The 16518-nt window shown below is 31.7% G+C and overlaps 1 protein-coding gene across 9 annotated transcripts in view; it reads left to right on the top strand.

Moving 5' to 3' along the window:
• The window catches only part of LOC116347233 (aryl hydrocarbon receptor protein 1), a 62091-nt gene that overhangs the window by 26060 nt on the left and 19513 nt on the right, over positions 1-16518 (top strand). For 7 of the 9 annotated variants that reach the window (XM_031777754.1, XM_031777762.1, XM_031777757.1 and 4 more), the window contains one exon: positions 8866-9056. In XM_031777754.1, the coding sequence (XP_031633614.1) occupies positions 8866-9056 (191 nt within the window). Of the gene's footprint in view, positions 1-8865; positions 9057-13102; positions 13404-16518 lie in introns of those variants that run through there. The other 2 variants (XM_031777758.1, XM_031777759.1) reach the window with 2 other exon arrangements.

Below are 16518 nucleotides of genomic sequence, written 5' to 3' on the forward strand. Positions count from 1 at the left end.
TCGCAGAGTTAACGGAATTCAACGTGTTTTCATTCAAATATGTACAAATTGAATTGTATGCTGCAAGTATACCAGGTTAACAGATAACCAACATGTGAAATTCTTCTTCACAAATCGCAGCCAGCTGTTCCGTTTCGGTAAGAAATATCGATGAATGAAATAAAAGAAAGATGCAATCCACTCCACATGATTATGAAGTCAATTTTAATCCAAATTTTTTGATTTCAGTGAAAAATGAAATAGTATAATTTCTAGCTGAATAATTTTTTTACCGTAAAAATCCCAAAATGAAATTATCATTAATTAATACTAACTATTGTTCATTATTTCAAAGCTATCAAATAGTGTTTGCGTATCAGTATCTTGTCAATTGGAACTTGTTTGTTAATTTGCTCATTGAGACAGTTTATTTGCTTAATTAATACAATAAGGGGGGAACACTTTATTAGAGTTTCAACTTTTATGTATCAAGTGTAATTATTATTCAATTCAATGGCCATTTTATATCAATAGAGCTGTGGGTATGGCGTGCACTTCGCTCCTGAAAAATACCGTTTTTGTGTTTTCTAAACAAATTGCCATACTATAACAACATAGTGATAGCGCTTCGCTTCTATTGGTATTCGTTCAAGGTATCATTGATATAATATAAATTAAACGACAATCGTTCGAACTAATATGACTAATGTTTTATTGAACGAGATAGATTCATTAATAATGAATCATTATTACAAAAAGAAAGATAGGTTAGTTAAATTTTATTGGTAGCCGGTAGGAATATTTTGAAGATTCGCAAACTAAATCTTAATACATAAATTATAGACTCACTTGGAAGCTCTATATTTTATGTGCAACAAATCTTTTTTCGATTGGCGGCAGTTTTGTCGAAAAATTATTCACATTTGCCTCGTGTGTCGAGTTTTGTTTATCTTTTCTTGGGAATAAACTAAATTTTGTTGATCATTTACATTCATTTGCTTTTTATGTACAGCAACACCTTGTCTGAAAACACGACCTAACAAAATACTTTTCTGTTCTTAATTTCAATTCTATTTTGATATTCATTGACTTTTTTTGTATTGCTTCTCTTGCACACATTCAATGGAAATCCGGAGATGATTATGAATTCGTGTAGTGATCGCGATAGTATAATGGCAATATAAAGTGCTGCGAAGAATGAGTATATGAAACAGAATCAGCAAAGCAAAGTAAAAGATGTGTAGGACATAAAAAACAATTTCAACATAAATCGATAGACATTTAAATTCATCACCTTGTGACCGCTGCGCCAAATTGATCATGAAACATATATTCTGCCATCATCAATATCAACGTGAAGGTAGAGAGTTAAAAGAAGGAATGAAACCATTCTTTTTCGCGCGTACACTTTGCTACTGTAAGGTTTATAATAAATATAATTAAGACATCTCATTGATGCCATTTAAAATCTTGAGCAAATGGCAAAAAATGTGAATAAATTGAACGAGAAAAATATATAAATGCAATGCGATCAGTTGTGAGCGACAAAAAGGCTAAAATTCCAGATAAAAGTGATTCGTTTGTTCGAAAATTGTTTGTCTCATTTTCAACCGAATGAAAATCGCATTCGTTTTCATACATCCTTTTCCCACATATTCGATCATACTCTCAAATGTGCAGGTTGTATTTTACATAAATTTGCATATTAATATCAGTTAATTGCTTTTAAAAAGATCTAGTTTCAAAATATGCACCTTTTCAAAGTTTAGTAAAGTAATTGAATTCAACGGTGCCGCGTTGCCATTTCTCTTATGAAGCGATTTATGCCTTCTTACGTTTAAATTATGCATCCGTTCGCAAGATAGTATTTCGTCGAATATAAGCAAAATTCAATTTAAATTCATAATGTAAAAACCATTATTGAATGCATTTATAATGAGAAAATGATATTAACTAATTAACTTTAACAAAATGTGACAATGTGGAGAATTTTTCTTCATATTATGTCAAGAGCCTGATATTAGGTGAAAAAATATCGTATATTGTCAAACATTACAAAAAAAGGGCTTCGGGGTTGTTTGTTCATAAATTATAGCTGATTTTGTGAAACTGAAATAGCAATTCAACACAAATGATATAGCCCGTTGTGAAGAGAGTATTTCATCAATGTGTTGACAGTGTCTGACCCCTGCATTGGAGCCACAAAAGACCGTTGCATAAGTTAATGAATTCTCACAAAAAGCGTTGCAAATAAACATTGCGGTGAGCTATTGTTTGCCGAAATTGTGGTTAAAATAATATATCCGGTTAACCATAAATAAATGACACTTGTTTTTAACAACCTAATCAAATTAATATTTATTCAACAAATCATTTATTAGTAATGAAAGCTATGTCATATCCTAATATATAACATTGAAAAATTGTCACACTTGAACGTGTCGTTGACATGTAATCAGTATTATCATTTCACAATCAAATGTTATACCATAATTCATTAATCATACTCGTTTTCAATATGTGTTGCATCATTTTGTGAAACATATTTTTTCAACCACTTTTTCTGGTACCAAAGGTAAATGGTGATATACTTTGACTTGATAGAAGAAAGATATGACACATAATTTGATTTTGCATAGGGAAGAAAAATATCTTTTTAATAAGATTTTCATTCAAACATACATAAATAAATGTTTTGGAAAAAATATCCGTAAATATCACGACGTATCATCAGTACAGTCGAAATAAATCTGTTTGAAATATCGCTTGCGGGTGCGAATGGAACGATTGAAAAATTTAATCTGTATAAGACTTAATGTATTGAGTGATTCGCATCCGAAAATACAATTTTTTTTTTAATTAATAGCATTGAAATGTTTTTTGAGCCAATAATTTTCTCATTGTATATGTATTCATATGGCAATTGTTGCTTACCGTTCAGATCACAATCACAATTTAAATTCGCAAGTTTTGAACTTTTTTTTTGGAGTGTATTGTGTGTTAGCCTACCGATCTGGTAACAAAATGTGACTGGATTTTTAGTTTCCATGACGAAGACTCGATGATGTTGTTGTTGCTTCTTTTTCCTTTTGATCTTATATCGTTTCTTAAAAAAGTAATAGTCTTATCGCAGTTTACTCGGCTTTTATGTTTTCCACTGTTCTTATTGGTCGTGATTTTTGTTTTTACATTCAATTTAACATGTTCTTTTTGCATTCATATTATTTGCAGATTCTCATTTTACAGCCAATTCGCAAAACATAGTATTTGAAGACGAATATACTAAATGAAGAAAACAAACAAACTGGGAAAATCGTTTTCTCACCTTCATGTTAATTGCTACTGTGTGATCAGTAATCATCGACTGAACTCCACACCAAATAATGATTAAATGTGTAATGAATAAACAAAATGAATGAGAGTAGAGTATGCCAATGGCAAGGGAGTACACTTGAAAATAAGTATTCCCACTAGCGGGACAGTTTACGAAATGAACAGAAAGACAGGAACAACAACACAATTCTTTAACTGATAGATTGTTGTTGTTAATAAGACAAAAAACTGCACTCTCCGAATGTATTCAGCGATTTGAACAGACTTTGCTAACTCATTCACATCGAATGACTCGAATGAAATGTAATGCCAAGCAAATTGATTATTGACCATTTCTATGTATTGTGTTTTTTTATGGATTTTACTTAAACAAACACTAAACAGAAGTCAAAGCAACTCTTGGATTTTGAATTGACGCAAGATATGTCCTCATTGTGCACAGTGTGTTCAGACTCGTGATTACATCTTTCAATTTGAGTGGTATTAATGCACCAAAATGAATGACTCAAAACTTTCAATAATTTTTTTTTTTTTTTTTTGTGGCACCACATTATGGTATTTCGTTTTGGCTGAACAGCAACTATTACGCGATCGAACGAATAAAAAAAACTAGTAAGATTCTTCCGTTTGATATGAAATTGTTCGAAATAATTGGAAACTTTTCAGTTTTATATACGTGTGTAAAAAATCGGCATACGAAAATCGCTAAAGACTACGTCGAACCAAGACCTGAATTTCTTTTTTTTCATTTCGAAAGTGATTCAAATGAGGGAAAATTAAATGTAATCATTTCTCTCTCATTCGGTATGAGTGTGTTTTGTGATTTTCTCTTTCTTTTTTTTGAAGAAGTTGTAGGTGAGGTAAAAAAGTAAATTTAATGCTGCAAAGGAAATGAAAATGATGATATTTTTATAATAACATATTACGATTGCGACTCACAATTTGTGAGTAAAGAACATATCTATTGAAAATACAAAAGCGAATTTGAGTAGTTTTTTCAGCTATTTTTTGAATCAGACTTTGTTCATTTGCATATTTTGACTTACCAAAGCTTACAAACATATGCACATTATAAATTTCAATAGTAATCTAAGCGCAAACATACATATCGTTTTCAAAATTTAATTCTTTGCATGTAACAAATAAGATACTTGAAGATAGCAGCAGTGATTAAAGAGAAAAATTCATTTAGTCACTGTATTTTTTTCCTTGGCCTCTAATCGCTCAAGCGTATGTCTTCTTTTTGCTTTTTCTCATTCTTCCTCTCGGCTTATGATTATGATTTTTATTGCTCTGTGTGAACATTAAAACTATCCTAAGAAACAATTTATAAGGCAAATTCACCCATTTGTAGGCGCATATTAACGGTCGATTTTGAGTCCGGATCTATGTGTCGGCGATTCATCTCGATTTCCGGCTCTGAATCATAGCTGGGCAGACTGAAAAATTCAGGGGGGGGGTGGGGGGGTAATTTTCTCAAAAACTCCTAGCAAAATAGGAAAATTTCATCTATGATCCAAAAACCCTAGCAAAATGAGAAAAATTCTATCCAAAATCATGAATTTTTTTAAGGGGTAACGCAAAAATTTGATGTCTCAGGAGGGAGTAATCCCCCCCTACCCCCCTGTCTGCCCAGCTATGCTCTGAATGCACATTTTTATTGCATGTTGGCTTTGGTTTGATGTACATTACTGACACGGAAACACCATTGGTCATTATTTGTTTACGGAATTGTTTTGATTGTTTTCCCATTTCATTGATTTTATCAACTTTGAACGACAAATTCCATGGTCCCAAAAGTTAGCGGAATTTAAGCACTACATTTAGCTCGTTTGCCAATCTGTAATACACTGCCAGTCTTTAGCCGTATGTGAGACCATACTCCTAAGAAAAACAAACTACTCGACATCTTTATTTTGAATTTTTGAGTCAAAAAAATGTCTTACATCCATAAGATGAACTTTTCCGCACCACAGTGCGATCACAATCCACAACATGTATTTTACTGAAATTTGAATTCACAAGAAAACTGAATCTGGCATTAGTTTTGCTATACAAATAATTTTTGACACACTTTTCATACAAAAATTACTAAACATGGAAGTTTTTGTATGGAATCAATCATAACGACGTGAAACTTTGCATGGGCTATTTTTTCCACAAAAAGCCGACATTCCGAAAGTTCGAAAAAATGTCAACACAATTTAGGGATATTTTGAACAAAAAATCGAAAATAAGATTCACAAGTTTTCATGGTGATAAAATAACTTCAAAGAAACATTTGATATTGAAGTTTTTGATACGAAATTAATCAAAATGTGTATTTGCAGTAATTTAATCACAGTAAAAACTTGTGAATCTCCTTGCCAAAGTACATAATTTCAGCAAATTTGATAACATTTAAATGCATATTAATATTCTCATACAAAATTTTCGTTTTTGTCCAAAAGGAGTTGGTGATTTTCCTTCATATGAAGTGAGTCCACTGTCAAACGTCAATATATTATCGAACCCTTCTATGAAATGTACAGTGGAGCCACTTTTTGGTACTAAGTAATTCCATAGAAGGGTTCGATAAAATATTGACATTTGACAGCAGACTCACTTTTTCACGAACATCTTTTGTTCGGGAGGTGATATGGGACGTACCCTTATTTTTAATTTAAAGTTTTTTTAACTCTCAGAATGTTATTTTTTTTGTAAAAAAATGGCCATTGCAAATGTTTACGTCATTGCGATATCATGCAGTCATTGCATTCATACAAAAATGCACATACACATACAGAGAGAGAGAGAGAGAGAGAGAGTGAGAGATTTACCCCTGGGCACTGACTACAGAATGGTTATGTCTTGGCTAAAGGGGAAGAAGTCCCCGCAGCTAGCGTGCTCAAAGATGCTAAAGTCGATAGTGGAAACGTTGTTCCCACAAAGAACGAACACCACAATCGACTTTAGAGCACAACAGATCGACGCAGTCATACCACAGGTGACAGAAGGTGAGCTAGTTGTGGCATGCCAAGAAATCGGGGACAAAAAAGCACCTGAACCCGATGGTATTCCTAACAAAGCGCTCAAGATGGCTGTAATAAAAAGACCGGACTTTTTCATTGAAATAATGCAACAGTGTCTCGAGGAGGGCCAATAAAAAATATGAAATTTGTGATTTGACAGTTCCGCCACGGTTTAGCTGCCCTGCGGAATATTTCCCCTTCGGGTTTCATTTTCGGGAAATTATGATTTCCGGCAACATACCGGCATTCGCGACTATTCATCGCTGAAGGTTTTGGCCACGGCTCGAAGTTCTGGCGGTATGAACATATTTGCATCACAATTACTGGATTATTGGTTCGGAGAATTGTTTGCAGTTCACATTTTATTGGAACTATCATCTTCGTAATCGTTATTATCTAACACCGACTCGTTTTTATCCTTTTACTTTTCCGCACACACCTAGTTTGTATGAAAAGTGTATCAAAAATAATTTTTATGGAAAAATTAACGTCATTTTTTAAATCGTTTTGTTAGAAAATAGAATCTTTTGCGAGTACTCCTGCTATTAAATTAAAGAATATTTCGATGCCGAGCATGATGGCCTCGAACTTTATGCCGCTTGAAAGGCTTGAAGAATCGAACAAATATTATTTTGAACTAGCTTAATAAAATACGCATCTATCACCGTGCGGAAAAGTTCGTCTTACTCCTGTAAGACTCTTTATTTTCTTTTCATTCTTAATAAACTAATTATACAAATGAATGAAAAAAGTTGTGATAAATAATTAACAAACATATTCTCAAGAAATTCTTTTAGCACTTTAAACTATGGTTTTGATTGTTCTCCAATTTTGTCAATAGCATTTTTAAGCAAACTATGGGATTTTTCCAAATAATCATAGAAAAATAGCTCTCATGTCGAAAAGTCACCAAAGTTTGACACATTTAGAACGCGCCAACCAAAAATGTCAGATCGATAAGATTTTAATATTTCTAAATTGTAATTTCACACATAGAAAGATAACGCAAAGATAAATAAATGCATTAAATGACGTATAAAAACAAAGAACATTTAATTAAATTACGCAAATCTCTTTCCAAGTGAGTTGTTTTTTACTTTACCGCACACACCTAGTGTGTGAGGTAAAGTATTGAAATCGGTCGAAAAATTAATACCCCATAAAAACATGCATTTTTTTGAACAAGTTAATCGATATATTTAAAAAGAAATAATTCAAAACCCAATTGAGTTGTGTTTACATTATGTTGTTAAACGAAATAATATTGGAAGTGAAGGAAGTTGATCAATTCCATTGAATCCCTTTCATAATCGTAATCTCTGTTTCATTTGACACGAAAATGACCACAAAAATTCAAAACATTACATTTTCCAACAATAAAATGTACTAAAAACTATACATTTTTGTTTGCTGGGAGTCGTTACTGTTTATGTTCTGATTTTTCGTATTTTGTTCTCAAAAGACTTTGATGATATGGTGAGCGACTAATGAACAAACCAACCACTTAATATTTTAATGCATTGAAGAGATTTGGAGATAATAAATGTAAAGTTTATACTCGATTCTTTCAATATTTTGTTGAAGATGCCTCCGTATTCTCTCGATATATATTGTTTCTTTTGGGCTCGTTCTTTGGAATTTTTGATGTATTACAGAACTATTGGTGAGATTTAAAAGAACGCAAGTGTATTCGACTTTGTCACAATAAAGGAATGTAAGTTTTTTCATGGTTCAAAGTTTTTAAAGGAAAGTATGTATTTCGGCTGAATTAGTTGTTGAAAAAGGAATGCATGTTTTGCGCCAAATAAATTTTGAAAAACGAAAGTATGTATTTCGGCTGAATTAGTTGTTGGAAAAGAAATGCATGTTTCAGTGTATTCGTTTGGATAAAAGAACGTAAGTGTCTTTGCTCTGGAAGTGGGCTTTAGTGGATCAACAGGATCGTTCAGAACCGCTCCTAGTTCTGGAAGTGAACCCTCAGAATGAGCTAGGGCATTGTCAAACCATAGTCTGGTCCATCCTGAGAATCCACCAAAGCCCACTCCCAGAACTGGGAGCAGTTCTGGACAATCCTTAGGATTCGCCAAAGCCCAGTTACAGAAAAAATCGTTATAATATGCATCCCTTTTTTAACAACTGATTCAGAATCACTTACTATCATTTTGCAAAATTTATTTAGTGCGAAACATGCATTCCTTTATCAACAACTGATTCAGCCGAAAAACATTTTACAATTTTTTTTTGCTGTAAAACATATTTCCCTTTCAGTAAGACAGAATTGGCAAAACACATCACTTTTCCAAAATTAAAGGCGAAAAAAATACATACGTTCTTTTAGATCTCACCCATAGAGAAAATATTTCTTCATTGAATAAATAAAAAAAATGAATCGATGAAATTCTCTTGATACATTTTGTTCACTTATAATATTTGCTTTAACTGGAATGAACTGGATGGATTTGAATGTATTTCTTTAGTTTTAGTTCGATTAGAAAAAAATGAGACACAAATTAATTCGCATTTTCTCTTTTTTTATTTACAGTCTTAAACCACCACCAAAAGACGGTGTTACCAAAAGCAATCCATCGAAAAGGCATAGAGAAAGATTAAACGCTGAACTGGATCTTTTAGCTTCACTGCTGCCATTCGAGCAAAATATTTTAAGTAAATTGGATCGACTGAGTATTCTTAGGTTAGCTGTTAGCTATTTAAGGACAAAAAGCTATTTTCAAGGTAAGATTTTAATTTTAATAAAGTATACATTATAAAGATTTTTTTCCAAAAATACAGTACATTTTATTTAGTATCTAAGCTACGGCGAACATAATCAATATTTAATCCATTCTCCTACCTTCTTGATCACACGAGCACATCTATTCGGCATACTTTTGCTCAAAATTTCAACATATTCGCGTTGGAAACCTTTCCACTGGCGTTGAATGAATGAACTGAGCTGCTTCAAATTGCGGTGTGTTTTACCATGAAGTCTTGCCTTAATAATAGCCAAAACATTTTCGATCGGATTGCAATCGGGTGACTGTGGTAGCCAGATCATTTGTTTTATTCCATTTTGCTCCTTGCAAGCGGTGCTGAGACGACTTTTGTGTTTTGGATCGTTGTCTTCTAATATAAACCAATTCGAATTGCCGTTGCCATAGAACTTCTTGGCGGTGGGTAACAGTGTCGATGAATAAAGTTGGTTCATCCTCACGGCGTTTAAAATACCCGCGAATACGGTCAACTTTCCAAAACCAGCTTCATGAAGCAACCATAAACATGCAACATGGTCCCGAAATCAGGTAGTGCTATTCACCAGCCAAAAGAATGACTCGTCAGTGTATATAACTTTGCTCCAATCTCATGTTGAATTTTGATTTGCCCAGTCAATGCGTAATTCTTCTGGTTTTCTGTCAAAAGTGATTTCTTCAATTTACTGCGATAACGAACACCGGCCACATCTAGTCTTTTCTTGACAGAGTAAAAAACTGCTTCAAAACGTTTTGAAAAATGTTCGGAATTCATGTTTTGATTGCACAACAAACACTGTACTGATTTGAGAATTATCAAATTTGTTGTGCGTCGTAGTAGAGTGCCATCTAGCGACACCAAAAATATTTTTAAGATATTTGAAATTTTTGTCTAAAAAATCGGTGACTCTATATAAAAAACGTACTCTATTTGAGTTTAAATAATTATTTAAAGTGTTGAAAAAGAATTTGATCAAACAAGTTCACCAATTTCCTCAAGTTACAATGTTAAAGTTAAGTTATACCAATACACATAGTCAAGCATGCATAGCACACAGAAATATTTTTGCGACGTGCATACAAATCGTTGATCCTTTCAACAATATTAATGTAAACAACCGAATAAATCATTTTGAGTATATCGAATAATATTCGTTTTTCTGTTATTTTTTTTTATTTGTATGCGCATATTGACCTCGCCCCAAATTCAGAAAACAATATGTATATATACACATATACTAAAATATAAAGTGAACATTCTATCAACTGAAGTTTAGCTTTTTGGCGCAACCTGGTGCCTAGTTTTATTCGAAATACAAATAAAAACAAATATATCAAATTCATTTCATAACAGAAAAACAATTCTATTTGGTATATAGAATATACAATATAGACAGTCTTTGAATGAGAAAATGTGCGAACTAAAATAAAAGAGGGGGCGATTGAAAGTTTTTTGTTGAAGGATTTCTAAGAAAAACTTGAACCAAAGTAAATAAATTACAGATATGAGATATGTTATCGGAATGTATTGAAGAAAATTGCTGTCTAATCAATATAAGATGTGTGAAGAATTTATTTTGTAGAAAGCATTTAAATTCATTTGAACACAAAAATTTTTTGATAAAAAGATAAAGTCTAACCGAATCAAATAAATAATAGCTGATTCTGTAAATTCTAAATAATTGTAAAAAATGTTCGATATCAATACGAGTCACGAATTCTATTAAAGATGGAATTCGATGCTGATGGAAAAATCTTGAGTACGGATTACACCCTTATGTAACGCAAGCGCAAAGACTTCTTTAACGACGCCATCGCGTGTTTATCAGAAACTGCCGAAAAACAGCAATAGCGCACACATTGAAAAGCGAAAGAGGGAGACGCTGTGAAAACACAAGCAAAGGGAAATGGAAAAGCATAAAAGCAATTGGCAAAAGCGAAAATAAATATTGAATAGCGTCGGATGCACTTCACGTTTTCAGGATTTTCTACATCCCATTTCATTCTCATTGTGTGTCTGTTTCAAATATTGTGCTTTAATTTGCTATGAATTTTTCCTTGGTGCTGTTGTGTTTATATCTTATGTTTATTGGAATATAACAAGCGAAAGAAACCAATTACAATTTGTCTGTCATTCGCCGATAATAGGTTAGACAAAAATGGGAGCAATTTTAGCAAAAGTTATGTGGGGAATTTTGTACGAACTAAATCGACGCCATTGTTAACGAACAAAAGAGCAGAAAATTCTGTCCGATGAACGCGAGATAAAATGAAAATGGTGGAAAAATATATTTTCTTTTGCGTTATTTTTTTATGATGATTATGAGCTCAATTTTAAACTTCTGAATCAGTAGCGTCAGCAACAAAGATAGACGCACAACATTATCTTCAATTTATATTCGCACCAAATCTTTATTCATAGCACGCTTTCAAATTAGATGTGTTTTCACCATTCAATCATAGCGAAATAGTGTTTGTACTTGCAAAGCAAAATAAAGAAATTATACCTCCCGTTTGTAATCGTATCGATTTTTTAATTGGGTTATACTTTAACTGGTATATGAAGGGACGGTGTTTATGTTGTTTTTTTTTTTTTGTTGTTATATTTCATTTAATTTCATTAAATTTAACGAGTTTGCTTTTGCTGATTCGCATTTTAATCAAAAAATGTTAAAATATGTGACATTTTGATGGGTTTACTTATAAGTACTTTTTACTTCGGCAATGCAGTCAAATCGTAAGTTTGGTTCAATTTTCTACTGGAAACAACTGACGCAGTCAAATGCATTGGTGAAATCAACAATACAGTATTAAAAATAACAAAACAGAGTAAACGACTAAAACCTCTATGGTAAACTGTTCCATGTGTAATTTATTTTATTAGATATATCACATTTTCAATAGTTTCACCCTCTGTGTGTTGAGCCACGCTTGTATCGCTGCTCTGCGAGTAATCATTTCTATATGAATTTTAGTTTATTACTCTATCTCTTTCTTCCTTGCTTTTTCTTTCATTTTCTCCAACTCTCTTCATACGTATTGTTTCTTTTTTTCTTTCGTTAGTATTATTGAAGTTTCGTAATTGTAAAAACAAAAAACGTTCTTCTCTTTGTTGTTGCGTTGAAAATTCTGAATAGACACATATCAAACAATATATTTTATGTATGAGACAGTAACCACCTGGCCTTCAATATGTTTTATTTACCTTTGCTTAGGCTGATAGCTAGTGCCTTTCTTAAAAATAAAACGGCCGCGTACGCTCAAGAGCAAACGATCAGTAACGCACGTTGTATTTCGTTGGTTTTTAATTCATCAGTCCTCCCTTTAAACCAAAATTGACTGACCATCCGTTGCATATTAGTTTTTTTTTGTATAATATATCTAGAATATAATCGCTTTTAATTTTCAATAGATTGAAACAATTCGCAGTACACAAAGGTCAAAACCATGAGACATGATGTCATTCCCATTCATCGTCATTAAAACGCGCAATAAAACAATGCAACATATTCAAGAAATTTCGTAGACAAATTTTTATGGTTGCAATAATAAAATATGCTTTTTGCTTTATGTACATACAAGATGAAAAATTAAGCGAGCCAAGTTATCACTATTTCGTTTTGTTCTTTCACAAAAATAAAGAGTGTAACTAAAGGATATAATACGCAATACAGGTTTTTATTATTATTTCTTGAAAATAGTTATATTTCTAGGCATTAACGCTGAGGATATTTTTTATAATTCTCCTCCATTCCCATGCTCTTTCATTGGAATTTAGTCCTCGTTCACTCTTTCTTTTTCTCTTTCCTCCTTTTGCATAATATTAAATGTATTTAATTAGTTTTGTTATTTATGTAGTTGTAAGCATTGTTTCAGTGTAAAAGAATAAAATGAGTACATTACCCATCTCTTTGGATTAAAAATATACAACGAGAAAAATTTATTATTATGATTCGCTTCATAGTTTTATTTGACCATAATTTCTTGTTGTATTCTTTAATTATTTTGTAGAACTTATGGCTTTTCTTTCAGATTGTCGTTATCATATCGTGCAAAAAGTATTACAAGCAACGCCAAACATACCATCAAGATTTCGAATGCCAAAAACCGTGTAAATGAGAGCGAGTTAAAAAGTATTTCAGCATATTAATTTTGTTGTCGGTTTGGTGCGGTTTCTTGTCGCCACCGCCACTGTTTTGACTAGCATGATTTTTCATCCATACGCTAACAAAATTAAGCCATATGCGGTATATTTTATCCATAGCCTCACCTGTGTGGTATTATGCCGTTGACTCATTATTCACTATATTACTGGACATTTCATTTAAATCATGTAAGAATTTACGGTTGCGACAAATATGAAACAAAAATTATAAAATATTAACTGTTGCTATAGCAAAAGAAAATATAGTTGTACTGTTACACTGTTCATGAATTTTTTTGACGACTGAAGAAATGAAATAATAATAATAATTAGTTATATATTAATGTCGCATACACACCAAAAAATCTAAATTAATATTAAATCTGATATCACGCCGAAAATTTATGAGGTTGACCGAACCTGAAAAATATCCACACAATTTATTAACATAATGCTTAGCGGCTCGTGTCCACTATCAAAATTCATCAACACTTCAAAGTATGTTCATTCTTCAAATTCGGCATTCGGAATCGAAAGAAAATCTTGGAAAAGCATACATGCTCCCTATATTTTTTTCTGATACAGTTGTAAGTCTAAAAACTTATTTTGAACGCTCTTACATTCATTTGTCTACATTAGTTTGAAGAGGATGAATAGTTCAGCACAACATTTTAAGTATGTAATACTCATTCGTTGGTTTTAATACCAAGAAATATGATTAAGGTAACAAATGAAAATCATATTAGGGGAGTGTTTTAAGTTCATTAATAAGAAGAGCAAAGATATTTCAGAATGTTTCTTGTTAACCTTTTCAAAACTGTCAACACATTTTATTTATTTTTGTTACCGTAGTACACTTTCTTTTTTAAAGGAATTGACCGATTTTATCAGCCAACCTTGTATTATTATAATAATGTATTCATTGAGAATTCATATGTATAAATAGAAAGAATGTCTAAATTAATCGAATCTGTTTCTAATAAACTACAGCTTAGCGATATTTTTGCTCTGTGTTGTCACAGTTTTATTAATGCATCAAATTTATTATCTTTTTGTAGTTTGCTGGCTACAGTTTTATTTGGTTTTATTACATTTTCGGTTGTCTGATGTTTTTTGTTCGATGGTCATAATAAAATGCTGCCGGATTATATCCTTTTCCGCGGAATATATGTTATATCCATGCACTTAAAATGGAGAGTTATCTTAATGATATTTTTATGATTACAGGCCCTTTATTCGGGCACTTTATTTTGCTTTTTAGTTCCCTGACATTTTTGGGCTAAATAACACGTTACCATGTTCAATTGTTACGAAGTACATTTGAAAAATCCATATGCTAACAGTTTTTTAGTGGCACGGTTTATAAATACATACATAGACCGATAAATATACACTATCCTGCAAAAGTTTAAGACCACTATATATTTTCATTCAAATTAGATATTTTTTGAACCAAATTCCTTATACGTCAGAACATTATGAGAATATTAAAATTTTGTACACTGGTTCTTTTTTTGAATTGATTTTTATACAAAGTCTATTAAAAAAGGATTTTGTGTATTAGAATTACATTTGGTGAGGGCGTTTGAAGCCAAAAAATGCTGTTGTTCAAATTGGTCTTATCGATGAACTGATATAAATATATATTTAATTTAAACAAGCGAGGTATCATTCAATAATATTGCAACAACAAAGAGACGAATTTGAACATTGAAAGAGAAACAGTATGATTTTCCGACTAAAACATTGTCGAGTTGTATATTAATAATTAAATTATTAATAAATTTTAGAATATAACATTTCAATTGAAGAACTAGAATTAGAGCTTCAAATTTTATTTGTGATTTATCAAGAACCATAAATAAAATTTTTGGTTCAAAATTTTGTTGATAATTCGTTTTTATGAATGCCATAAATTCGCATCGGACGTTAGGAAGAATCAAAATGGTTTTTATCTCTTATATTGTATAGATATTAGATATACGCTCGCACAGCGGGAGGGTTTGACGCGTATGGTTTGAACTTTTATGGGTAATTTATTATTCAATTTTGGGTGCTGCTACAATGTTTTGCCATGGTTTTATAACATATGTAACAATAATACACGCGTGAGTTCATTTTGTCGGTATAATTATCACGGAAATTACCTAGTTATACTGATACAAAGAAATGAGAATTACAGCGATCTTAAAATTTCAATAATTGATCAGTTTAAATTGATTTTGCAAGCAATACAAAAGGATGCGACATAATCATGCTAGCTAAATATTTGTGTGCCTTGAGTAAAAACAATATATGTAATTTTTTATTATTTTGTTATGTATTTGTCCTTTTACAAAGGAACTAATTTTGTTGTAATGTAACTTAATTATGCAAAATATTGTGCTAATGAGTCGTTGAACGAAGGGGGAAGATATCAAAAAGGAAAAGTACCAAATTAATTTCATCACTTGGGTTTATAAGCGTCTTAAAAATTAATTCGAAGTAACTTTTCTTAACTCGCAAATCAACTGAAAATTGATTCAACTATACTTGAATTTTATCGAACTCAAAATTATGGTTACGAATCCTGACAAAAAATATATTAACAAAGAAACAGTTGAAAACAGAATGACTTTGCTTCTATCCTAAAAAAACGTTCCCATGAAATTAATAAGAAAAACAATTTTAGTATGTAATACTACAATACAATAATACAACAACAATTCTATGCAAAAAAAACTCTGTGTTCCACTTTTGTAGACTCTGCGTACAAGTCGGATTTTTATTCTGACCCATTCATATACAGTTCATTCTTCTACCACATAGCCCTGTGTTAATCATTAATGTATGAAATTTACTGGAGTTGAAAAGAAATTCGCCTTGACCAACAATAAATAAAGTGAAATCATGTACAATTTCACCTTGATAAACAAAGAATAATTACTAACAAAAGGAGAACAATCAATTTAAATCAATTTATCAGTTCGATTACTTCCACAAATTGCTTTTAAAAATAATACATCTCAATTTTTTTTTCGTATACGCTAAATGACAATGCATATTTAACCCTCGACTGATAGATTTTCGAATCACCTACAATAAATGCATTTCAATGTGATTGATGTCTAAATGCACATCATCGACGATAAAAACAGCAATTGATCAACATTGGCCTTGGCTGAAGAGTACCTAGACTATTTTTTCTAAATGATTATATTATTGGACTTTATACGCACAATTACTTCTATTTGTTCATCAATTTTTCTTTCAAAATGTTAGCACACGTGTCGCGCATATGTTTATGCCCTTTTACATCATTTTC

The sequence above is a fragment of the Contarinia nasturtii genome, unplaced genomic scaffold (assembly GCF_009176525.2).
Source record: "Contarinia nasturtii isolate CC-2019 unplaced genomic scaffold, AAFC_CNas_1.1 Cnas_scaffold_1760, whole genome shotgun sequence".
NCBI lineage: Eukaryota > Metazoa > Arthropoda > Insecta > Diptera > Cecidomyiidae > Contarinia > Contarinia nasturtii.